Genomic DNA, 26,068 nt, shown 5'->3' on the forward strand with positions numbered 1-26,068 from the left:
CCATGGCTGGTATGGCTGCTGGTCAGAGTCCTAGGTAGGGTGAGAAGGGTCTGGACCGAATGGCTCGAGTGGCTCGAGCCAAACGGCCCCAGGAAGCCAACTGATGCGGATGGGGTTCCTTTGAGGTGCAGCTTAGGGTTTGGGGGAAGAGGGGTCGGCTGGGGCATGCAGGGCCGTGAACCAGCCGACCCATGGTCAGGTTAGGACCGGCAGGACCTTGGGAAGGTCCTGTCGGCGGCGACCGGCCAGGGGTGGCCGGGCTGGAGCGGCAGCAGCCCTGGAAGGGCTGCTGCACGCAGCCGAGAACAGCTGAAGGGGGGGGGGGGGAGGGTTCGGGTTGGGCTGGGGTGGGGTGCTGGGTCGGGTCTTGGGGTCCGGGTAGGGTTGGTGGTTCGGGTCAAGTCCGTGGGTCAGTGGGTTAAGTTAGTTGGGTCCGGGTTCGGGTTAAGTTAGTTGGGCTCGGGTATTTTTATTTTTAAGTTTTTAGTTTAATTAATGGTTTAATGGGCCTAATTAAATCTCAAAATTTAATTGGGCTCCATTTAATTATTTTTGGGTTGAATTTAATTATTTGGGCTTAAATAATTTTAATTAAGTGAGCCCACTAATTTTTATGGGCTTTAGGGCCCATGAAAGTTATTGGGTCAGTCTTTGGGCTTTTGGGCCCATTGGGCCAGTTTAAGTTGTTATTGGGCCTAGAATGTTTTAATGGACTTTAATTAATTTAATTGGGCTTAGAATAATTTTATTGGGCTTAAGTGTGTTAATGGGCCAGTCTCTGTGTTAATGGGTCAGATTTAAGTAAATGGGCTTGAGAGTTTAGGGCCAGCAGTCCAGTACAATCCATGAGAAATTTGCATGTGTCCTGATTATATATTTAATTATTTTTATGCATTGAAGTTATTTTTAATATTTATATGTTAGTAAGAAATTAAATTAAATATATATGAAGGACACACATTTTTTTTAATTAAGTACATGCATTCATGAAATAATTTTATGCATAATTAAATGTTTAAGGTTGAGCAATAATAAAATATTTTATGTTGGAAGTTGAAGTAGTGTGACAATTTAAGGGGGATTCGTCCCCATATGTGAACTATTGAAGGGCAGTTTACTGCCAATTTAAGAGGTGATTCGTCACCGCCACGTACGTTGGTTTCCACGCTGATCAGTATTTAATGTATGATTTAAGGTTACACTACGGATACAACCATGCGATGTTAGAAAATTATTTTCTCAACAATATTTATGTATTATGTTATTTAAGTTAATTTAAGTTATGATATGTCATGATATTTCTAAGCATGCTCATTCATGTATATGTTATGTATTAATATTTAATTGTTTTAAATTATTTTAAGCCCTTGTTATGTTAGCATGTTGGGCCTCTAGGCTCACTACACTGGTATGGTGCAGGTGAGTTCGTAGAGGAGGATGTAGCTCCTACCGGCGGCGAGGACATATGAGCGGACATGCAGTGACCCCGTGACCGTGATAGATGTCTGAGTCACATTGCATGTTTTTGATTATGTCAGCATGCTACACATTTTATATTATTTTTTCAGTGGTTGTGTGTTTTGAATATTTTATTGAATATTGTCAGTGCATGCAAATTTTTAATCATTTTATTTATGCAGTACTTTTAATTAAATGTTTGACTCAGATATTTATTTTATTTAAAGAATGAAATTCTTTTATTTAAGTTTTTATTTATTTATTTTAAATCTTTTTATTCTGTGCATGTATGTATGGGCATATATGTGCATATTTTATTTAGTAAGTATATATAAAAAAAAAAATTCCGCATATTTATTTATTAATTATAGAGTTAGGGTCGTTTCAGTTGGTATCAGAGCACGGTCCTTGGAGGGGTCATTACTGCTATGCGAGCTCAGAAATCCACGCTACCGGTCTGTAAGTTTTAAGTGTTTATAGCATGATTTAATTCTTTGGACTTAAGTTAGCATTACTTTTAAACAACTTAGTTATGCATGGCGATTTACGTAAAGAAATATGTGGTGGTGCAGAATGCCTCCCAGACCGATGAACAGACGTGGGGGATCTCCACCTACACCTCCACCTCCACCTCCACCTCCGCAGAACCCTCTAGCAGCATTGGAGCAGGCCAATGCGAATATGATGGCAAGGATTACTGCTCTGTTAGAGCAGCAGGCTACTCGTCCTAGGTTGTCCCATGAGGAGGACGTTGCTGAGAGGTTCCAGAAGAAGGGACCCAAGGAGTTTGTTGGTACCACCGATCCTTTGGTGGCTGAGGGATGGATTCAATCTCTGGAGTCCATCTTTGCTTATATGGGGATCACAGACACCGACAGGGTGAACTGTGCGACGTACATGCTGAGGGGTGACGCAGCGCTTTGGTGGGAGGGTGCTGCCAGGGGAGTTCACCTTCCTACACTGACATGGACAGAGTTTAGGCGTATCTTCTACGCCAAGTACTTCACAGAGGATGTGCGCAGTCGCATGATCCGGGAGTTTATGAGTCTCCGTCAGGGGGACAAGACAGTGGTTGAGTACGTGAGTCAGTTCGAGAGGGGTTGTCGCTTTGTGCCTCTGATTTCAGATAGTCCACCAGAGAAGTTGAGGCAGTTTGTGGAGGGTTTGAGGGCGGATATCAAGCATGATGTTCGCATGGCAGACGTCCTTACTTATGAGTCTGCAGTCAGTAGAGCCTTGCGTTCCGAGGAGGGTCGGAGAGAGATCCAGAGGGAGCAGCAGGGTAAGAGGCAGTTTCAGGCTGGGTATCAGCGACCACCTTCGCAGCCTCCTGCGAATAAGCAATTTACAGGGCCGGCTAAGGGCCCGAATCCACAGCAGAGGCCACAGCAGCAGAGGCCGCAGCAGCAGAGGGGCGGGGCCCCTAATGCCATAGGTTATCCTACTTGCCCGAAGTGTCAGAAGATGCATTCGGGACCTTGTCTTTTGGGAGCAGGAGTTTGCTACCACTGTAAGGAGCCAGGGCATCAGATAGCTAACTGCCCGAGGAAAAAAAACACCGCTGGTAGAGTGTTTGTGATGCAGGCCGAGGAGGTAGATCCAGACACCTCCTTGATCACCGGTATATCTTACCTCTAGCATTTTAATAATTTTCCTTTGGTTAAAATTTTGTTTTTATTTTGGAATTGTTGTTATTTGGGTATTTAACTGCATGTTAGAATAGGAAGCATGTTTTACTTGTGATTAGAATTAAGAATTAGTAGTGTCTCGTTGGGGAAAATTTAGTAGTGGTATGAAATTGTTGGGAATTTTCTGCGTGCAGAGAGAATTCTAGTTGGAGGCAACTCTACGTTTGCGTTGCTTGATTCAGGGGCTACGCATTTGTTTATCTCCCTGGAGTTTATCAGGCGGGTAGACATCACACCTGAGAGTATTGACAGTGGGTATGATGTTACTATGCCGTCAGGGCAGATTATTTCTACCTCGAAGGTTATTCGAGGACTGGAGTTGGAGCTGCAGGGACACTCCATTCGAGCAGATGTGGTGGTTTTGCTATTGAGTGGATTCGATTTGATTTTGGGTATGGACTGGTTGACAGTCAATGGAGCTTCGATTGATTTTCGTCGGAGATCAGTGTCAGTGAGACCTACAGTAGGCGACCCGTTCACTTTTCATGCATCTCAGAGCAGTGATATTCCTCAGGTGATATCTCTTATTCAGGCGAGGAAGCTGTTGAGACGGGGTTGCCAGGGGTTTCTAGCGAGTATCGTCACGACTTCAGCGCCATCTAGCAGATCATTATCAGAGATAGAGGTGGTTCGTGATTTTCCGGATGTCTTTCCGAAAGATGTTGCAGGAATACCACCAGTGAGAGATGTGGAGTTCAGCATCGACTTAGTGCCAGACACCGTGCCTATCTCTAAGGCACCGTACAGACTTGCTCCTACCGAGATGAAAGAGTTGAAGGAGCAGATTCAGGAGTTGTTAGAGAAAGGCTTTGTTCGTCCTAGCTTTTCTCCGTGGGGAGCTCCGGTGTTATTTGTGAAGAAGAAGGATGGCAGTATGAGACTGTGCATCGATTACCGAGGGCTCAACAGGGTCACAGTGAAGAACAAGTATCCACTGCCGAGGATAGAGGATTTATTTGACCAGTTTCAGGGAGCTTCAGTGTTCTCCAAGATCGACCTGCGATCTGGTTATCATCAGTTGCGTGTTAGGGATGCAGATGTGTCCAAGACTGCTTTCAGGACACGATATGGGCATTACGAGTTCTTAGTGATGCCATTTGGGATGACCAATGCTCCAGCGGTTTTCATGGATCTCATGAACCGAGTCTTTCAGCCGTATTTAGATCAGTTCATCATAGTCTTCATTGATGATATCTTGATCTATTCTAGGAGCATCGAGGAGCATAGACAGCATCTTCAGACAGCATTGCAGACTTTGAGAGAGCATCGGTTGTATGCCAAGTTCAGCAAATGCGAGTTTTGGCTTGAGCAGATGGCATTTCTTGGCCACATTATGTCGAGGGATGGGATTACAGTTGATCAGTCTAAGGTTGAGGCAGTGCAGAATTGGGGTATTCCGAAGAATGCTTCAGAGATTCGCAGTTTCTTGGGTTTGGCAGGGTATTATAGAAAGTTCATCAAGGGTTTTTCCTCTATTGCAGTACCCTTGACTTCCTTGACCAAGAAGAATGCGAAGTTTATCTGGAGTTCGGACTGTCAGAGGAGCTTCGATCGGCTGAAGGAAGCACTCACTACTGCACCAGTGTTAGCGATGATAGTACCACACGAGGAGTTAGTGGTGTACACCGATGCGTCTAAACTGGGTTTAGGCGCAGTACTTATGCAGTGTGGTAAGGTTATTGCGTATGCGTCGAGGCAGCTGAAGGTTCATGAGCAGAATTACCCGACACATGACTTGGAGTTAGCAGCAGTGGTTTTCGCTTTGAAAATCTGGAGGCACTATCTGTATGGAGAGAAGTGCAAGATTTTCACAGACCACAAGAGTCTCAAGTACTTCTTCATACAGAAGGAGTTGAACATAAGACAGCGCAGATGGTTGGAGTTGGTGAAGGACTATGACTGTGACATTAGCTACCATCCGGGTAAAGCTAATGTAGTGGCCGATGCTTTGAGTCGGAAGTCGTCAGTGGTATCATGTTTGACCGTACAGTTACCACTACAGAGCGAGATTCAGAGATTTGACTTGGAGTGTTATCCGAGTGGTCATGCACCGAGCTTGTCAGTGTTGACGGTGCAGCCAGTTCTGTGAGATCGGATTAGGGATGGACAGTCTACTGATGAGGAGTTGCAGCGATGGAGACAGAGAGATGAGGATAGGGGTAACATCTTGTATACAGTGGTGGATGGTATCGTTCAGTACCGTGGTAGGATGTGGGTACCGAACGTCGATCAGTTGAGAGCCGAGATTTTAGCAGAGGCTCACACATCTCCGTACTCCATTCACCCCGGAAGTACGAAGATGTACAAAGATTTGCAGCTATTGTATTGGTGGCCCGGGATGAAGAGTGACATCGGGAGAGTGGTGTCAGAGTGCTTGACTTGTCAGCAAGTCAAGGCAGAGCATCAGCGTCCAGCAGGACTTCTTAGACCTCTTCCTATTCCGGAATGGAAATGAGAGAATATTACGATGGACTTTGTGGTTGGCTTACCGAGGAGTGCCAGAGGTTGCACAGCGATTTGGGTGATTGTGGATAGACTCACCAAGTCAGCTCATTTCTTGCCGGTGAGGACTACTTATTCTTTGACACAGTATGCAGAGCTCTACATCAGAGAGATTGTTAGACTGCATGGCATACCAGTGTCTATTGTGTCAGACAGAGATCCGAGATTCACATCTGCGTTTTGAAAGAGTCTGCACACATCTTTGGGGACTAGGCTTTTGTTCAGCACAGCATTCCATCCCCAGACAGATGGTCAGTCTGAGAGGGTGATCCAGGTTCTCGAGGATCTTCTGAGAGCTTGTGTCATTGATTTTCGGGGCTCTTGGGAGACTAGACTGCCATTAGTGGAGTTTACCTATAACAACAGTTTTCAGTCGTCTATAGGTATGACTCCTTATGCAGCATTGTACGGGAGGAGATGCAGATCTCCTGTGCATTGGGATGAGGTTGGTGAGCGGATTTTACTGGGTCCTGAGATTGTGCAGCAGACAGCTGACATTGTGACTCAGATTCGAGATCGGATGAGGACTGCTCAGAGTCGGCAGAAGAGTTATGCAGATGCCAGACGACGAGATTTGGAGTTCGCTGTAGGTGATCACGTATTCCTGAAGGTGTCACCGATGAAGGGAGTAGTGCGTTTTGGCCGGAGAGGCAAGCTTAATCCGAGGTATATAGGGCCATTCGAGATCTTGGAGAGAGTTGGCACGTTGGCCTACCGTTTAGCTCTACCACCGGGGCTAGCGGCAGTGCACAACGTTTTCCATGTATCCATGCTTCGGAGATATGTCTCTAACCCGTCGCATGTGTTGGATTTCGAGCCCTTGCAGTTGCCACCAGATCTAGTTTATGAGGAGAGGCCAGTGCGGATCTTGGCTAGGGAGGAGCGGAGGCTTAGGATGCGGGTCATACCGATGGTCAGAGTCCAGTGGCTGAATCACTCAGAGGAGGAAGCTACTTGGGAGACCGAGGCAGACATGAGAACTCGCTACCCGGAGTTGTTCGGGTAAGTACTTTAAATTTCGAGGACGAAATTCAATTTAAGGGGGGGAGAATTGTAACACCCGGTATTTTAAATACGTAAATCCGCATGCATAATTAGGATATTTAATTATTTAAATTTGTGATTTATGGGTTAAATAATTATGTGAATTATTTGTGCATGATTTAATTTATTTTGAAGCATTTAACCCCTAATTAGTGATTTTTATGATTTTTAGTATTTTAATTATTTTATCGCGTAGACGGGACCGTGGACGGACGAGATGACAACTTTCTAGCCAATTAATTTCATGAGCCTTTTTAGAGCCCTAAAATATTATTTTGAGTTGTATTACCTCAAAATTTTTAGTATTTAATTTTATATAATTTTAGGAGCCCATTTTTATCCAAATTTAGCCATTTTAATGACTTTTAATTATTTTTAAAATTCCCTAAATTTGTAATTTCGGGATTTTTATATTTTTAGCTTAAATTATCAGATTTTAACTTTTAATGGGAGTTTTTAAATTTTATATTTTATATTTAAAACTTTTAATTATCCTAAAACCTATTTTAATTAAATCAGAAACCAAACCTAATCTACCCAAACCCCACAACCGATTCCCTTCACTCAGCCGCCTCACCCCACCATCTTCATCATCTTCTTTGGCCAGACATCTCCAAGGGGGGTTTCATAGCCAAGTTCCTTCGAAACTTCGAGTGTTCGTCGTCCCGTCGTCCCGGAAACGCTCTACGTACGTTGCTCAATCGATTTCTTCGGTGCAAGGCATGATTTTCTTCCATTTTTTCGTACCTATCAGATATTATATTGTGTGGATTGTGTATGCATCGAAAACGTTCAAGCTTTTCAGAAAAATGGTTCGGTTGTTCGGTTTATGCGCAAGGTTTCTTGTTTCCTTTTTCATGTTCACGTTTTTGGTCCACCATGGCTGGTATGGCTGCTGGTCAGAGTCCTAGGTAGGGTGAGGAGGGTCTGGACCGAATGGCTCGAGTGGCTCGAGCCAAACGGCCCCAGGAAGCCAACTGATGCGGATGGGGTTCCTTTGAGGTGCAGCTTAGGGTTTGGGGGAAGAGGGGTCGGCTGGGGCATGCAGGGCCGTGAACCAGCCAACCCATGGTCAGGTTAGGACCAACAGGACCTTGGGAAGGTCCTGCCGGCGGCGACCGGCCAGGGGTGGCCGGGCTGGAGCGGCAGCAGCCCTGGAAGGGCTGCTGCACGCAGCCGAGAACAGCTGAAGGGGGGGGGGAGGGTTCGGGTTGGGCTGGGGTGGGGTGCTGGGTCGGGTCTTGGGGTCCGGGTCGGGTTGGTGGTCCGGGTCAAGTCCGTGGGTCAGTGGGTTAAGTTAGTTGGGTCCGGGTTCGGGTTAAGTTAGTTGGGCTCGGGTATTTTTATTTTTAAGTTTTTAGTTTAAGTAATGGTTTAATGGGCCTAATTAAATCTCAAAATTTAATTGGGCTCCATTTAATTATTTTTGGGTTGAATTTAATTATTTGGGCTTAAATAATTTTATTTAAGTGAGCCCACTAATTTTTATGGGCTTTAGGGCCCATGAAAGTTATTGGGCCAGTCTTTGGGCTTTTGGGCCCATTGGGCCAGTTTAAGTTGTTATTGGGTCTAGAATGTTTTAATGGGCTTTAATTAATTTAATTGGGCTTAGAATAATTTTATTGGGCTTAAGTGTGTTAATGGGCCAGTCTCTGTGTTAATGTGCCAGATTTAAGTAAATGAGCTTGAGAGTTTAGGGCCAGCAGTCCAGTACAATCCATGAGAAATTTGCATGTGTCCTGATTATATATTTAATTATTTTTATGCATTGAAGTTATTTTTAATATTTATATGTTAGTAAGAAATTAAATTAAATATATATGAAGGACACACATTTTTTTTAATTAAGTACATGCATTCATGAAATAATTTTATGCATAATTAAATGTTTAAGGTTGAGCAATAATAAAATATTTTATGTTGGAAGTTGAAGTAGTGTGACAATTTAAGGGGGATTCGTCCCCATATGTGAACTATTGAAGGGCAGTTTACTGCCAATTTAAGAGGTGATTCGTCACCGCCACGTACGTTGGTTTCCACGCTGATCAGTATTTAATGTATGATTTAAGGTTACACTACGGATACAACCATGCGATGTTAGAAAATTATTTTCTCAACAATATTTATGTATTATGTTATTTAAGTTAATTTAAGTTATGATATGTCATGATATTTCTAAGCATGCTCATTCATGTATATGTTATGTATTAATATTTAATTGTTTTAAATTATTTTAAGCCCTTGTTATGTTAGCATGTTGGGCCTCTAGGCTCACTACACTGGTATGGTGCAGGTGAGTTCGTAGAGGAGGATGTAGCTCCTACCGGCGGCGAGGACATATGAGCGGACATGCAGTGACCCCGTGACCGTGATAGATGTCTGAGTCACATTGCATGTTTTTGATTATGTCAGCATGCTACACATTTTATATTATTTTTTCAGTGGTTGTGTGTTTTGAATATTTTATTGAATATTGTCAGTGCATGCAAATTTTTAATCATTTTATTTATGCAGTACTTTTAATTAAATGTTTGACTCAGATATTTATTTTATTTAAAGAATGAAATTCTTTTATTTAAGTTTTTATTTATTTATTTTAAATCTTTTTATTCTGTGCATGTATGTATGGGCATATATGTGCATATTTTATTTAGTAAGTATATATATAAAAAAAAAAATTCGCATATTTATTTATTAATTATAGAGTTAGGGTCGTTTCAGAAGATATTTAGAGAATGACATAGATGTTATGAACATTATCCCTCATATTCCAAAGAATTACGAGGTCGAAATATACATCCAACGTAACGATGGTGCGAGCAGTCAGACGGGATTGGGCAGCATACTGATTAGGATGGAGAAAGGAATTGGGGGATCTGAGATACGTAATACTGACAGTGAAGATGAAGATGTTGATGCATTTAACGAAAGTGATTATGAACTTGATGAATTGTTTGATACTTTCATAGATCGTGATGCTTGTTTCAGTGGGTATAATGATGATGGGATCATATCTCAGAATTTTCTTGATAGGATGCAACAAAATGAGGGTGATGATGATTGTGTAAATGATGATGGATCAAGGAGTCCATTGAATTCTGATGAGGATGATGATGATATGCGACATTTTCCTATGTTTGATCCAGTGACTGAATCTGAAAACCCAGAATTAAAGCTTGGGCTGATTTTTAAGTCAAAGAAAGAAGAAAATTTGCAATTGAGACTCATTGCATCAAAAGAGGAATGTCAGTCAAGTTTGTAAAGAATTATGACAAAAGGCTTAGGGCGCAATGCAGAAACAATGACTGTGGATGTGTAATTCATGTATCGATGATGACCAATGATAGTTGTTGGCAAGTGAAAACTTTTCAAGAGGAGCACAATAGATGTTTTTGGCTTTTGAAAAACAAAATCGTGAACTCAAGTTGGTTAGGAAAAATATTTGCCAAAAAATTCATATCAAATCCTAAGTTAGGAAGCGTCGAGTTCAAGAATCAGGTTCGTGAATCACTGAATTCAGATATTACCATGAAAGTGGCTTATTTAGCAAAGAGAAAAGCATTGACTTTGGCAGAGGGCAGTATTGAGGAGCAATTTAGTAAAATTAGAAACTATTGTGCTGAGTTGAAAAGGACTGATAGAGATGCCTCTATGATTTTGAAGTTAACTGGTGATGAAGGTAGACCGAGGTTTCAAAGGATGTATGTTTGCTTTTCTACTTGTAAGTTTGGTTACCAAGATAGTTGTAGGCCCGTGATTGGCATTGATGGTTGCTTTCTTAAATCAAGGACTGGGGGAAAGTTGTTGTCTCCTGTGGGATTAGATGCAAATAATAACATATTTCCAGTATGTTATGCATTGGTTGAGGGAGAGACGAAAGATTCTTGGATGTGGTTTTTGCAGTTGTTGGCCACTGACATAAAGATAGAGAATGATTATGAATGGACATTTATGTCAGACAAACAGAAAGGATTGATTCCTGCTTTGGAGAGTTTATTTCCGAATGCTGAGCACAGATTTTGTGTAAGACACTTGCATACCAACATGAAGAATGATGGTTTCAAAAGTGTGGCTGTTAAAAATGCTTTATGGGCTGCTGCAAAGTCAACTAGAGTCGACGAGTTTTGTAGACGGATGCAAGAGTTGAAGGAGATTGATCGTAATGCTTACGAGTGGTTAGCAAAGAAGCCTAAAAATCATTGGAGTAAGGCGTATTTCAGCAATGTCCCCAAATGCGACATATTGTTAAATAATATGTGTGAATGCTTCAATAGCTTTATTTTAGATGCAAGAGAGAAGTCAATAATTGAAATGTTTGAAGCAATCAAAAATCTGTTGATGTTGCGGTTTCAGTTAAATCGTGAGAAGGCCGAAAAGTGGAATACAAGAATCTGTCCAAAGATAAGAGTCATCTTACAAAAAAATTTTTTGGAGGGGGCCAAACAAATTCCCATGAAATCAGATGATATGAACTTCCAAGTTAAGGCCTCAAACAGTCAGGAACAATACACAGTCGACCTTTCAAAAAAATCTTGCAGTTGTAGACATTGGGATTTGACTGGTATTCCATGCAAACATGCAATATGCGCTCTTTGGTTCAAGCATGAAGACGCAGAGACTTATGTAAGTCACTATTACACGACTGAATGTTACAAAATTTGTTATTCAAGGTCAATACTACCAATGAATGGACCTAATTTGTGGCCCGATTGTGATTTTCCACCACCACTGCCTCCTGTTTACAAGAAGAACAAAGCTGGAAGACCAGCCAAATTGCGAAGAAGGGAACCTGATGAACCCCCAGCCTCGAATCGCACCAAATTGAAAGCTTTATGAAGACAAAACAAGTGCAAGGGTTGTGGTCGATTAGGTCATAATCAAAAGACTTGTACGAATGAGGCAAATTCACAAAAAGAGGCAAATTCACAACAAAAAAATGTCCAACCAATGGACATAGATACAGTAATCAACACAAGGGAGAAATTACAGGTATTTCACTGAATTCCTTCACCCTATATTATTGTAATGGTTGAACGTTCTTATTTTTGGTAACTTGTGATTATTTTTGGTTTCTCTTTTTTTTTTTGAAAAAATAATTGGCATCCCCATATTGATTCCAAAATCGGTTGAATATTCATGGGCTTATAGATTTGCTTACTCCAGGCAGTAGACTTTTCATATTTGGGAGGCTTGGCTACTGTGAATTGGTCCTCTAACTATTTGTTTTTGTCATGATATCAACTATTATGTATTTGCACATTGTGTTGGTTTCTTTTTCTTTATTTTTTCATAAATTATTTTAACATTGTATATAGGTAAGAAAACCAAGTGCTACTGGGATACATATTCAAGGAAGCTCGAACACAATATGTGATGTGAATGTAAGTTGAATCGGTCTACTATTGGTCAAAAACCAGTTATTGATTGTCATTTTTTTTTTCAAATATTAAATCTACGATTTAAATTCTTTTAGGTGAATCAATCTACCATAATTCACAAACCAGTGTTTGTCAAAGGTGGTAGAAATTACACCACTATCTCCCGGCTAAGAGCTGCCTCAAATGATCAAAGAAGACAAGTTCAATCAACATCTCAATCAGTGGCATCGGTATCAAAGCCTAACTCTGGACCAACCTCAAAGGAGAAAATAACTTTGTCGCAAGCTTCGATCAACAAGAAATGGCCATTATTGGATTTTATGAGAAGAATTGTGTTTTGCTACTGGTGATTATTTGTTTTGGTTAGATTTATGATTTGGTTAGAAGTATTATGCAGGGCAGCCATAATATTTAGATTTGGTTAGGTTGAATTTGTGTTTTGGCTACTTTTGTTCTCTTTACGATGTTATTTCTTCTCTAGACCGTGGTGAAAATACATTGATTTCACTATTTTTACTGAGTTTGTGCCCGTATTTATATGAGTTTATGCTATATTATCAGTTTATGAAATGCAGTATCAACTTTGACTAAATATAAGACACTTTTTGCCTACCTTTCGTTTCTGGCTCTACACGTTTGCATGCCAACCTACATTGCATTAAAATACATTAATTCATTATTATATTATTATATTTCTTCCAAAAATAAATAAATAAGCCAGTAGAAACATATAGATTACAATTCCCTATGATTTTTGTTACACATTATTATTCTATTAAAACTATCCATTCCATTTTAAATGAATTACTACATATCAATTTAGGCCTAAATAGATACTTCCTGCTTAGCCATCAAATATTCAAATTAACTCTAAATTGATACTTCTTGCTTAGCCATCAAATATTCAAATTAACTCTTTTTTTCACTAGCTATATCGAATCAAATCGAAATCAAAAACCAAGGTGTTCAAATGAGTAGATACGAGTACACAAACCAGCATAAATATATAGATACGCACAAACACAAATATTCATGTCTTACAAAGTGATCAATTGAAAAAGTTAGTCGATAACACAGCTTAATATTTTAGCAATAACAAGTTCAATCATCCTCTTTCACAGCTGGAAGGATTTCATTGTTGTTTCCATTTCTTCATATATCTTTGCAACTCGTAATGCGTGATCGCGATTCTCACGCGCTAACGCCAATTGAGCATCCAACAGTTTGGCCATTATTTCAGATTTTTCAGGTGCGTTCCTAGAACTGGAAGTTGAAGTTGAACATTTCTCGTAACTGGAAGCGAATGAAGCTGCGGACTGTTTCGACCTTTTCTTCATATATGCATCAAAAGCTTCCACGGCCGTTTTCCTGCTCAAATATGATTTATAGGAAGCACCACTAAATGTATTCACTTTACCATGTGCTTCTTCCCAACTATCATAGATACCGGGTATACGACCAACAAACACAACATATGTTTTCCCCTAGATTTAAAAATAAATCTTAATCAACATTAGTTCAAAGAATTGAACAAAAATTAAATTTTGAGACTCACCATTTTAGCACCAGTGACCTTACGAAGTACAACCAAACCTGAACAACAGAAAATATTCCACAATTACAAATTTCAAAATAAAACACAAACTAGGATACCACCGCAAAATCACAGTTATATTAAATGTGATATGTAACAATAAGTTTGACACTAGTGTAGCACTGAACAAGCATAGAAAATCTGTCCAATTCATTAATATTGATAAAAAAAATTGAAAACAATCCACTGTTTTTTAACCATCATGATGTAATTTGTGAGTGACTTCAATCCAATCTTGGTATGGACAATTATAAAATTTGTGAGTGGCATATACTATACTCATTCTATACGTATATGTTGAAAAAAATTAGTGCACTTGAGTCTTTAAGGTTTTTGGTTCTTGGAATGCATAATTTATATTTCAATGTTAAAATCTAAGATGATTTATACAGATCTTATCTCCTCACAAATAACATAAAAACCGTACATCTAAAAATAATAATAATAAATAATAAATCACACAGGTTATTATTCATGGGGGAAAAATTAAGAAAAGAAGGAATAAAACCAACTTATAATCGATCACAAGAAACGTGTGATTGCTACGATTTTCAAAAAAGAAAAAAAAATAAATTTTCAACAAATGCTAAGAAGAAAACCGAATCGAGAAGAATAAGCCACTAAAACTTAAATATTTCCAGTTCATCACCAAGAACTTGAAAAAATAACCAAAAAAGAAAGAAGGAAACTTACTACGTTTTTTAGCTGCCAAATTCGAGGGAACGAACTCTGACTTAGGGTTCATGCGTTTAAGAGAAAAGGAAACGAGGAAGGTGGGTTTACATGTTTAATAGGTAAGATGAGAAGCTTTATCGGGCTAAGCAGGTTATTTTCGTTAATTTTAACACTTGACTGGACGGAAGGATCAATAACGGAAATATGGTGAAAAAGGAAGGATCAAATTGGGTCGATGTAAAAATGGAGGACCAAATCAGGACTGAGACCTAAAATGAAGGATCAAATTGGGAATTATCCCATATATATATATATATATATATATATATATATGAATTGTCTTTTTTATGTTCCACCAATTAAAAACTACCATTTAAAATGATATGTGACTATTATTAAGCGTTCATTGAAAATATCACACTCAAATAATCATTTATCTATTTATATATGAATTGTCTTTTTTATGTTCCACCAATTAAAAACTACCATTTAAAATGATATGTGACTATTATTAAGCGTTCATTGAAAATATCACACTCAAATAATCATTTATCTATATATATATATATATATATATATTCCTGTTAAAAATTGAATTTAATATTGAAAAATCTAGTCTGGTTTCTGATAGGTTTTTATTTTTACATATACTAATTTTTTAATGCGAAAAAATAAGGGTTTGAATTTGTCGAATTGAGAGTGTAATCCAATCCAACGTCGAAATTCAATTTAACTGAAATGAATCATTGAAATCAGATTGGACCTAATTCATACCAAATTGGAATCATTTTTTTTTTAGAAAAAACCATTATATATCTAAATGAATTAGATATAAGTTTCATGTCAATTCTTAATTTATTTACTAGTTATATTTATATGAAACCAACCTGAACTAGTTTCGATTCCGGACTCAAATATGCTGAATTAAAATGGATCCGTATACATTTTGAAGCAACTCAATCCAATTCGTTATTGATGTTGAATTCGGTCCAGTTTACAACCAATTAAACCGGCCGGATCAGTTCTGGATTGATTCAATCCATTGTCAACCATACCTACTATAATTTAATTTGCCATTATGACTACATATTATATAAAGTTTTAGATTATTAATTAATATAGTAAGAACTAGCTAGGAAATGTAAATCTATGCTATATTATACTGTGCATAAGTCAATTTTATTTAGTGACCATGTGATGATGCTATAATAATAAATTATCATATATATATATAAACGGTAAGATATATGACAACACAAATATATTTTCAGCGAATATAGAGTTCTTGTGCATACCGAAATTGATTTCAATGCATTTCCAAAAATAATTATAATAAAAAAAGTGATTACAATGCAATTTTAAAATTGCAAAAATTTATTGCTCATTCAAAAGGTACTTGGAAAGTCACCTCATTTTAGGTGATAATTTACCGTCCCAATGAAAATGGGACCAAACAAATAGTAAAAAAAAAAACCACAATACTTTATGTATATATATATGTATATAATATATATACACACATACAATGTCGACGAGACTAAAATCTAATCTTGACATCAAATCAAAATTAACGAGACACCATGATGAAGTAATATCCTAGCTATCTGTACATCTAACGACGACCAATAATAATTTAAACTTATGAGTTCATATTTGTTTCCACGTAAAAATATTTTCGAGAATCAATAATGATCGATAATTGAATCCGTCCCAAATATATCAGAATATGTTACAAATTCCAAAAACAAAGAGGTAGCCACTAGCAAAGTATTGTTGGATTCTCCTCACCAATCATACACAACCCCTAACACGTGTGCACTTGTCATTACAAGTTTTGGGGGCCCCCTACCCTACACCAATATCCCTCACAAGATTTGTCACTCCACAGTCCACAGGGACCAAACTGAAAAAGTCTAATTGCCAATTATGTAATTACTTTATTGTTCAATTTGGATGGCATAATTAAGTAGTATATTATGAAGAATGTTTGCTTTACATGTTAAAAAGAATTACACCATCCTCATGAAATACTACTCATTTAGAAATAGAGTTCAACCTACTTTACAGGTTTATTCTAATTGTCAATCTAATGGTTCAATGATTTGTCACGTCAGCTGTTTAATATTAAAGTAGTGTTTGGAAGAGCTTTTAGGAAGCACTTCTCAGCTTTTCTTTCACAAAATTTTAAAGTTTTGTGAAATTTTGTGAAAAAAAACAGAAAAGTGTTTCCTATAAGTTCTCCCAAACATTACCTGATTATGCTTATGTGTTAAAATATAGATAGATCCATGATTCGGGCAATACCTTAAAGGTAGGATCTCATTAACTCCACATTTCGAAGGGCGATTAGCTTCTGATGGTTCCATTCAATGATCCGAGAAAGATGATAATATATAGTATTGTAACCGTTGATTCAAATATCTAAATATCCGCGAGGTTTGAAATCATGTATATATTCAAGACGATTATGTGCCTCGTTTCTCTTTTTTTTTTTTTTTAAATTTCAACCGGTACAAAATTAAGTGAATGGTCACATGTATTTGTGACTGATCCATCAACTCATGGCCGAATTGTTGGAAGTCCATGAAATCTTCCACTACCCTCCTTAGCATCTTTACAGTTAGACAAACACATTTTGACAAGGGTTAGGCACCACTTGTGCTAATTATAGGGTGGGACACTGTTCTATTTTGATTGTACCATGATATTATTCATGTGTCACCAATTTTAATGTATAATTCAATCGGGAACCTTAAATGTGAAACATATGAAAAAAATTTGGTATGGATCTTTAATTTAATTGTAATCTAGTTTTTATGGTCGATAGAAAATTACGGATTAGGCTCAACCAAAAATAAATGGATATTACATTAACATACTCAAAAGAGGCCTGATTGAGGTTTTAAAAACAAGAAAAAGATAAGTGTTAAGAGGATATGGATGTGTCAAATCTTGATAATGATATATAACTATCTTTAATAATTATAAGGATCTTTGTCCTGTCCCATTTAATCGTGATATGTAAATTGTTTTAAGTCTTGCCATGAAAATAATTAATATGTGGCAAATGTGTGATAAATTAATATATATACATGCATATAAGAAAATTTGGTTTTGTTCCTATAAATTGACATCTTTAATTTTAGATTTTAATCCTTTAATTTGCCAAATTTTGGTTTTCATCCAGTAATTTGATTTTTTTTTTGTGTTTCGGTTTTTCCCCCAAAATAACTAAATCCAACGAATGTTGCATATTTGACATTGATTCTCCCTTATCTAACATATACAACACAAGAAAGTAGACAAGAACGAAGCCCAATATTTTCAAAATAAAATGAAAAAGTATTTTCATTTTGATTAGCTAGGTAGATTTTACTATATGTAATATAGATTTAATTATTGTCATATGAACCACGCGGGAGATCATCGATGTCAAATAAGCAACATTATTGAATTGAGTAATTTCGGGCAAAATAAGGGCCACAAACAAAAACAAATACAAATAAAAATTACATGAAAACAAATACAAATACAAATACAAATACAAATACAAATTACATGCAATCTTTAATAAGTTACATGATTAAAATCAAAACTATCCAACTTACAGGAATCATATCCTAATTTTTCCACATTCATATTCTCTTGTAAATTGGTTTTGGTGGGGTTTGATTATCTAATTACTCGAAACATGATTTAATGCAACAAATTATTTTTTATATTCCTCCGGCTTTCGTTAAATTAAAGTACTAATATGCATGACAGCCGACATGAAGTTAGATATTATTAAAATTGAGAATTAATGCAACGAATATTAGAGTGAATGAGAAAAAATAAATTATTATTAGCAAACCAAAATTATACTCGGTCAATTTATAAAAGCCAATTTTAGAATATGCCCCTGATCTTTAGTATAATAGAACATATATTTTTTTGTGAAATGGTCTCACGAATTTTTTATCTGTGAGACGGATCAACCTTGCTCATATTTATAATAAAAATTAATATTGTTTATGGGTGACCCAATTATCTGTCTCATAAAAGTGATATGTGAGACATTTTTACAAAAATTTTTATGCATCAACTAATGTGAAAATGAGGGATTTTTCTTCAAAAATATATAAAATGAGTATTGATATTCATTAGAGTTGGCGACTGTTTGGGTAAAGTATTCACACGCACGAATGTCCTTTCCTAGGGAGCATATATATACGTACTCTAATATTTTTTGATCGGCTTTTCAGAAAAATAGTAAGTCCAAATTATTTTAGCAATTTCATTTTTAAAAAATGAATTATTAATATTGATTGTTACTAACAAAACCTAGCAATTGCTTATGCCCTTTTCATCATTTCAAATTGTTTAATTTACACATAAACCTCTATGTTTTTAGGTAAATATGTAAGTTCGAACCCACGTTAAAGCGAGAAGTTCCCCCATCCCACCCTAATATTGCAATAAGCAAAAATAAAAGTTTTTACTAAAAATTACCGTTCATGAACAAAACTGCTTGATTCCCTTAATGGTATTGATAGTAAAATTTCCTCACAAGACAAAAGAGAAAAGTACTTGATCAAACAGCTCCATATATATTATATATAGTTACATAAAATTAAAAGGGATTTGACCCGATGACATATATAATATGATTATAAAATCTTAACACAACCTTAATTACTATTTAGTATTTACAAATGACATTATTAAGAGAAAAACCCTATATATATATAGATAATTAACTATAGTTAAATGATCAAGTATACAAAGAACCAATGCGTAATTTGCATAAGAATGTTGTTGTCGCCCTCACTCTGTGTAGCATAAAATCATCCATGCGCGATCAATCGCGCCAGCAAATAAGCATCACCACGCATCTTCTTATAATGTAGAGCCTCCCTCTTTCTTCCTTGAGAAATCTTCTCAATTTTCTGCTTGATAATCTTTTCTTCGATCTTCTGATATGATCTGATATTGAAGGTGGACATCCCATTTCTTCAAAACCAATTAGCTAGGTACCAAATAGTTAAAGATCAGTGGAAGTGTATATATATAAGTAATATTTATTGTTATTATATTAACATAAGTTTGCATGAAAATATGAAGAGGAGAGGGCAAAGGGGCATCAAATTAAAGTAATTGATGTTTGTTGAGTTAGAAATGAAGGGCAAAAGGGGTTCTTATAATGGGGAAAAGAGTGGCCAAGAGCCCATTTCTGCTGTGAGAGACATCATTTGTCTACAGAGAAAATAGTGCAGGGGTCATCATCCAGGATACTTGGTCGGTCCCAAGGGGTTAAAAGCAGTTAAGGTTATATCATTTCCTTCTATTTTTGCTGCCACAGTGTTTCTCTTCATGTTTATTTATATTTGTTCAACTTCAATGTCTAATAATGGCTAGCTTTATATATATATGGGATCCATAAAAATATATATTTATATATAAAAATATTATATAAAAGTTTGGTTCATTAACATTTCTTTTGATTTTGGTACACTAACTTTTAATTTTCAGCTATATATTTTGGTCTACTGATCACGTGATAGCTTGACAAGTCAGCATTTTGTTGGAAAACTGGCGTTCAGATCAATCACGATTGATACCCGGTGCAGCGGAAGTTTAAAATTTTTATTATGGAACAATTCCATAGTGTGGGTATCAACCGTTTAACGATTAAATTATAAGTGTGTGTAAAATTAAATAACTATTATTAAATTTTACCTTCAATCTCGAAGCAAGATTATTGGACTCCAACAGATTTCTCTGCTCTTGTTGTCTCTCCCAGGAACTGATGAACTCCTTCAATCAGGTCCACGAATGAAGGTTTAATCCCTCTGATAGATTGCACTAGAAAATCTATCAGAAGTTTTCTACGAAGAGAATAAACGAATTTGATTCGCTATTCCAGACTGCAATTCAAAATCACAGACCGGAATTTCTCACGTAGAGAAGGGAGGGGGGCGGCCGAATTCTTTTGAGAGAGAGCTAGGGTTTTCGATTTTCTGTCTCTCAAATTATGACCAGTTGTCTTGTAATTTCTGTACTGCAATAACTTATTTATAATGCAGGCCACTAACACCTTAGGGCCCATTAGTCATAAGTTGAGGCCCGACAAGCAAAGCCCGCATGTTCAGAAATTAATATAAAATTCATCGTGACTCCGATTGATAAACCGATTTTACCAATGTGCACAGAAACCATTTCTGCACATTTTAAAGTCAAGATAAATTTTCCTGAATCCGAATTCAGTGGTTTCCAAAAATGTACATCCCTATGTCATTTTAGGAAATCCTACTCCCTTACTCTTATTTAAGAAGTCCAACTTCTTTATTCATTAAATTTAACTCTTTAAATTTAACTATCTCAACGGGGATTAAAACTCCATTACACTGTGTGACCCTCAATGGTTCAGGGATACAGCTAGCCGTGGGCTCACAACTCCTTGTGACTCGAAACAACGATTTCCGACTTGCCCAACGAATCATGGTAAAGCGCCTAGCAACATCGCCCCATGATTCCCTAGGTATCACTGATAGTGCCTACAAGAACCAGTAGATTTTGGTTAGCGTACAGTACGGTCCCTTCATCCATATATCCCGATCGAATCAACAACCATTGGTATATCGAGAGTCGCTCAAGATTCGATAACTATGCAATACATCTTGAAGATCAAATTAGTGACATCGCATGTGCTACTAAGAAACCATTTCTTAAATCACATCAAGTACTCTGGCCAGAGATTCGTCACACTAATATCTCCTCAGATCGCATAGGATATCCACACTCGCAAGTATGTGGTGAATCCTTGACAACAATGCATCGACTCCTATATGTGTTGTAACTGTACCCAATCCCGATACCTGATGACCCCCATAGAGTCGGTAAACGAGTCAAAGCACAGTACTAGCATATAGAGTCTCCATGATGTTTCAAGTAGTAAGGACTAATGGTGTACAACCAAAACCGCGGACTTAATCCACTCGATAAGTGATAACCACTTGGAAAGTCCGGATAGGGTAGTTCGATTATTCATCCTATGAATATCCATTTGCATGCTTCGAACATCTCCATGTTCCCTACCAATGAAACGTGGTACTCCGCATCGCAAATGCTAGTCTCAAACTCGAGCGATCCTTATCCTTATTATCGGACGGCTCAATCGACTAGGAACAGTTTAGAATATACAGTGACTATAAGATGTATTTCATGATAGACATCCCCATGTTCTACCACATCTTACATACACTATAGTATATTCAAGGTCTTTATCAAAACAACAATAGTATATCATAATATAATAATATGAAGAAAGATAAAGTCATTGCCATTAATAAAAGTGTAAATTACATTAAACAAAAGATCGTTTGTGCAAAGAGTCATCAAAGCCCATAGCCACAAGTTGGCTCACTGGGCACCCACTCTTTTAATATCCCACTTGCCCTATAGCCAACTAGTCATACTACGTAGACCCATTGCTTCGCGATGTTTGTCAAACAATGGTCCTGGCAAGGGCTTAGTAAGCGGATCAGCGATATTGTCTGCAGAGGCCACTCGTTCGACAGTGATGTCTCCTCTTTCCACAATCTCCCGGATGATGTGGTATTTCCTCAGTACGTGTTTGGATCTTTGATGAGACCTTGGTTCCTTTGCTTGAGCAACGGCACCCGTGTTGTCACAGTACACCGGGACTGGACCAACAAATTCAGGAATGACGCCCAACTCTTGGACGAACTTCCTCATCCAAACGGCCTCTTTAGCAGCAGCTGATGCTGCAATGTATTCAGCCTCAGTGGTGGAATCCGCTGTGGTGTCCTGCTTGGAACTCTTCCAAGAGACAGCACCGCCATTGAGCATGAACACAAATCCAGAGGTTGACTTCGAGTCATCCACGTCACTTTGGAAGCTAGAGTCGGTATAGCCTTCCAATTTCAGATCTCGTCCTCCATATACCATGAACATATTCTTAGTCCTTCGTAAGTACTTAAGAATGTCCTTCACGGCTTTCCAATGCATTTGACCAGGATTAGCCTGATATCTGCTCGTGACACTCAGAGCAAATGCTACATCCGGTCTGGTAGATATCATCCCATACATGATACTACCTATAGCTGACGCATATGGTACATGTGTCATATTCTCTATCTCTGCATCAGTCTTGGGACACATAGACTTGGATAAAGAAACTCCATGACACATGGGTAGATGTCCTCTCTTGGACCCATCCATTGAAAACCGTTTCAATATGGTGTCGATGTAGGTTGATTGAGTGAGTCCTATCATTCTCTTAGATCTATCTCTATAGATCTGTATCCCAAGAATGTAGGATGCCTCACCCAAATCCTTCATCGAGAATCTACCTGATAACCATATCTTTGTTGACTGCAACATCCCTACATCATTCCCAATGAGTAGGATGTCATCAACATAAAGTACTAAGAATGTCACAGCATCCTTAACTACTTTCTTGTACACGCACGGTTCCTCCGGGTTCTTGATGAAACCAAAATCTTTTATTGTTTCATCAAATTTCTGGTTCCAACTTCTTGATGCTTGTTTTAGACCATAAATTGATCTCTGAAGCTTGCATACCTTATGCTCGCTTCCCATGGATGTGAACCCCTCAGGCTGCCTCATATAGATTTCTTCCTTAATGTCTCCATTAAGAAAAGCAGTCTTCACATCCATTTGCCATATCTCATAGTCATACCATGCAGCTATGGCAATAAGGATTCTTATGGACTTGAACATTGCAACTGGTGAAAAGGTTTCATCATAGTCAACTCCTTGTCTTTGAGTGTAACCTTTCGCCACCAATCGCGCCTTGTAGGTCAATACCTTACCATCAGGCCCAAGATTTCTCTTGTAGATCCATTTACACCCTATTGGAACAATTCCATCGGGAGGATCTACTAAAGACCAAACTTGGTTTGTATGCATCGAATCTAATTCTGACTGCATAGCTTCAAGCCATAAATTTGAATCCGCATCAGAAATTGCTTCCTTGAAGTTTCTTGGATCACATCCAATGTCGGGTTCATCTTGATCCCCTTCAAGAAGAAGACCATATCGAACAGGAGGTCTAGAAGTCCTCTCGGATCTTCTAGGTTCAGGCGTGTCCAGTAATGGTTCCTGAGGCGTAGGATCGTTATTTTGTATTTCGGGTTCTTCTCGAACTTCTTCGAGTTCCATCATCTCGCCTTTCTTATCCAATAAGAACTCCTTCTCCAAGAAGGTGGCATTCCTAGAAACAAACACCTTTGTTTCAGCAGGATAATAGAAATAATATCCGATTGAATTCTTCGGATACCCTACAAAATAACATAAGCTGGATCGACTATCCAACTTATCTCCCACTGTCCGCTTCACGTAAGCAGGACATCCCCAAATCCTCAAGTACGAATACTTAGGAGCTTTGCCATTCCATAACTCGTATGGTGTTTTGTCCACTGCTTTAGTGTGGACGTTGTTCAACAACAATACCGCCGTTTCAAGCGCATAGCCCCAAAACGAAGGTGGAAGCTCAGTGAAGCTCATCATGGATCGAACCATGTCCAACAAAGTTCGATTACGACGCTCCGATACACCATTAAGCTGTGGTGTCATAGGAGGAGTCCACTGAGAGAGAATCCCATTCTCTTTCAGATAGTCCAAAAACTCGGTACTCAAGTATTCTCCACCTCGATCCGATCGAAGTGTTTTAATACTTTTACCTAGCTTGTTTTCTACTTCAGCCTTGAATTCTTTGAACTTTTCAAATGCTTCAGACTTATATTTCATTAAATATAAATACCCATACCTTGAATAATCATCAGTAAAGGTAATGAAGTAGGTGTGGCCATGTTGAGTCCCAACTCTAAATGGACCACAAACATCTGTATGGATCAAATCCAACAGATTTTGACTACGCTCAGGTTTCCCCTTAAAAGGAGATTTAGTCATTTTCCCTTTTAGGCAGGATTCACAAGTAGGTAGAGAGTTAATATCAGACATATCAAACATGCCCTCTCCCACTAGCTTGTTCATCCTCCTTGAGGAAATATGACCTAGTCTAGCGTGCCAAAGGTTTGCCGGGTTTTGACTATCGATTTTCCTTTTGTTTGTTGTCGCCGTTTTATCAACATAATTTATTGGAACGTCTTTTAGTTTTAAGTTGTATAGATCGTTTTCAAGTTGTCCATTTCCAATCAAACATTCATTCTTGTAAATATTGCAAATCTCATTCACAAAATTGCAAGAATAACCATCTCTATCTAGCATAGAAACAGAAATAATGTTTTTAATTAAATCCGGAACAAACAAAACATCTCTTAAAAATAACTTAAAACCGTTCTGCAAAATTAAACAAACATCTCCAATGGCTGTAGCTTCAACTCTGGAACCATTCCCGAGCCTCAGCTGGGTCTCACCCATTCTAAGCCTGCGACTTCTTGTCATCACCTGCAAATCATTGCAAATGTGAGATCCACATCCGGTATCCAATACCCAAGAAGTAGTATTAAGTGAAATGTTTATTTCAATATAGAACATACCCTTTGCAGTTCCCAACTGCTCTAGATATTCCTTGCAGTTGCGCTTCCAATGACCGGGCTTCTTGCAGTAATGGCAAACATCCTTGGATTTTCCATTGTTTGAAGCCTTTGTCTTGTGCTTCTTCTCGGGTTCGACTTTCTTGGGTGGGGCAGAACGTTTCTTACCCTTCGTACTTGGCCCCTTCTTAGCAGAAGATGAGGAGCCCACCAAGAAAGCTGGTTTATCCTTCTTTAGTGTGGATTCATATGTCACAAGCATATTGACCATCTCTTCAAGGGTGGCCTCTATCTTGTTCATATTAAAATTTACCACAAATCCGTCAAACGAAGAAGGAAGAGACAGAAGCAGTAAATCCACGTTGAGTTCATGCTCCAACACCAAATCAAGAGTTGCTAACTTCTGTATGAGCCAAATCACTCGTACCCCATGATCACGGACCGAAGTCCCTTCACGCATGCGACACGTCATTAGCTCCTTAACAGTAGCGAACCTTTCAGCCCTCGATTGAGCCCCAAAAAGTTCCTTGAGTTGAGCGTGAATGTCAGCAGCATTCACGGTGTCCTCAAATCGCCTCTGGAGTTCATCAGACATCGAGGCTTGCATATAGCATTTGGTCTTGATGTCATGGTCCCACCATGCATCAAGTTTGGCCAATTCCTCCGGACTTACGTCAGCTGGTGCTTCCTTCGGAGGTGATTTCTCTAACACGTAGAGCATCTTCTCCGAAGTCAAGACAATCTTCAACTTCCGGAACCATTCCGTATAGTTTGCGCCAGTCAACTTGTTTTGTTCGAGGATCGAGAATAATGGATTACGCGAATTCATTGTATGAAATACTGAAAAGAAAAACAGACATATATCAATGATTGTTTAAGCAATTTACTAAGACATAAAATAGGCGAATTTAATTTTATGAATCTCACTCCCACTATTTTAACGATTTCACTACCCTCTAGTGAAAACGGGAAACTTTTTCCTTAGTGAGAACATGGAGTCCAATTGACAAACTTATGGTCCCGAATAATATCAGTCAACCATAATTCTCAAAAGGTAGAGCCCAATTGCTTCCAAAGCAACCCCCATGTTTTTACCTCATGTCCAATAAGGGCCCAATAATATGACGCCGTTTATAGTGACATGTCAAGATGACCCATCAATATTAAGTTGTGATGGACGGTCGCCATGTGGATCCCCCAATAATA

At 38.2% G+C, this 26,068-nt stretch overlaps 2 protein-coding genes across 2 annotated transcripts; one reads left to right on the top strand and one right to left on the bottom strand.

Moving 5' to 3' along the window:
- Positions 1-10,025: 10,025 nt before the first annotated feature.
- LOC140860764 (uncharacterized) lies at positions 10,026-11,528 on the top strand. Its single transcript, XM_073263774.1, has one exon. The coding sequence runs from the start codon at positions 10,026-10,028 to the stop codon at positions 11,526-11,528; it is 1,503 nt and encodes a 500-aa protein (XP_073119875.1).
- Positions 11,529-18,923: 7,395 nt separating this feature from the next.
- Positions 18,924-19,466, bottom strand: LOC140867590 (small polypeptide DEVIL 4-like). The gene has a single exon (XM_073272658.1). It carries the CDS (start codon positions 19,327-19,329, stop codon positions 19,180-19,182), a length of 150 nt encoding a protein of 49 aa, XP_073128759.1. The 5' UTR covers positions 19,330-19,466; the 3' UTR covers positions 18,924-19,179.
- Positions 19,467-26,068: the final 6,602 nt, after the last annotated feature.

Source organism: Henckelia pumila, chromosome 4 (assembly GCF_033568475.1).
Source record: "Henckelia pumila isolate YLH828 chromosome 4, ASM3356847v2, whole genome shotgun sequence".
NCBI classification, from domain to species: Eukaryota; Viridiplantae; Streptophyta; class Magnoliopsida; order Lamiales; family Gesneriaceae; genus Henckelia; species Henckelia pumila.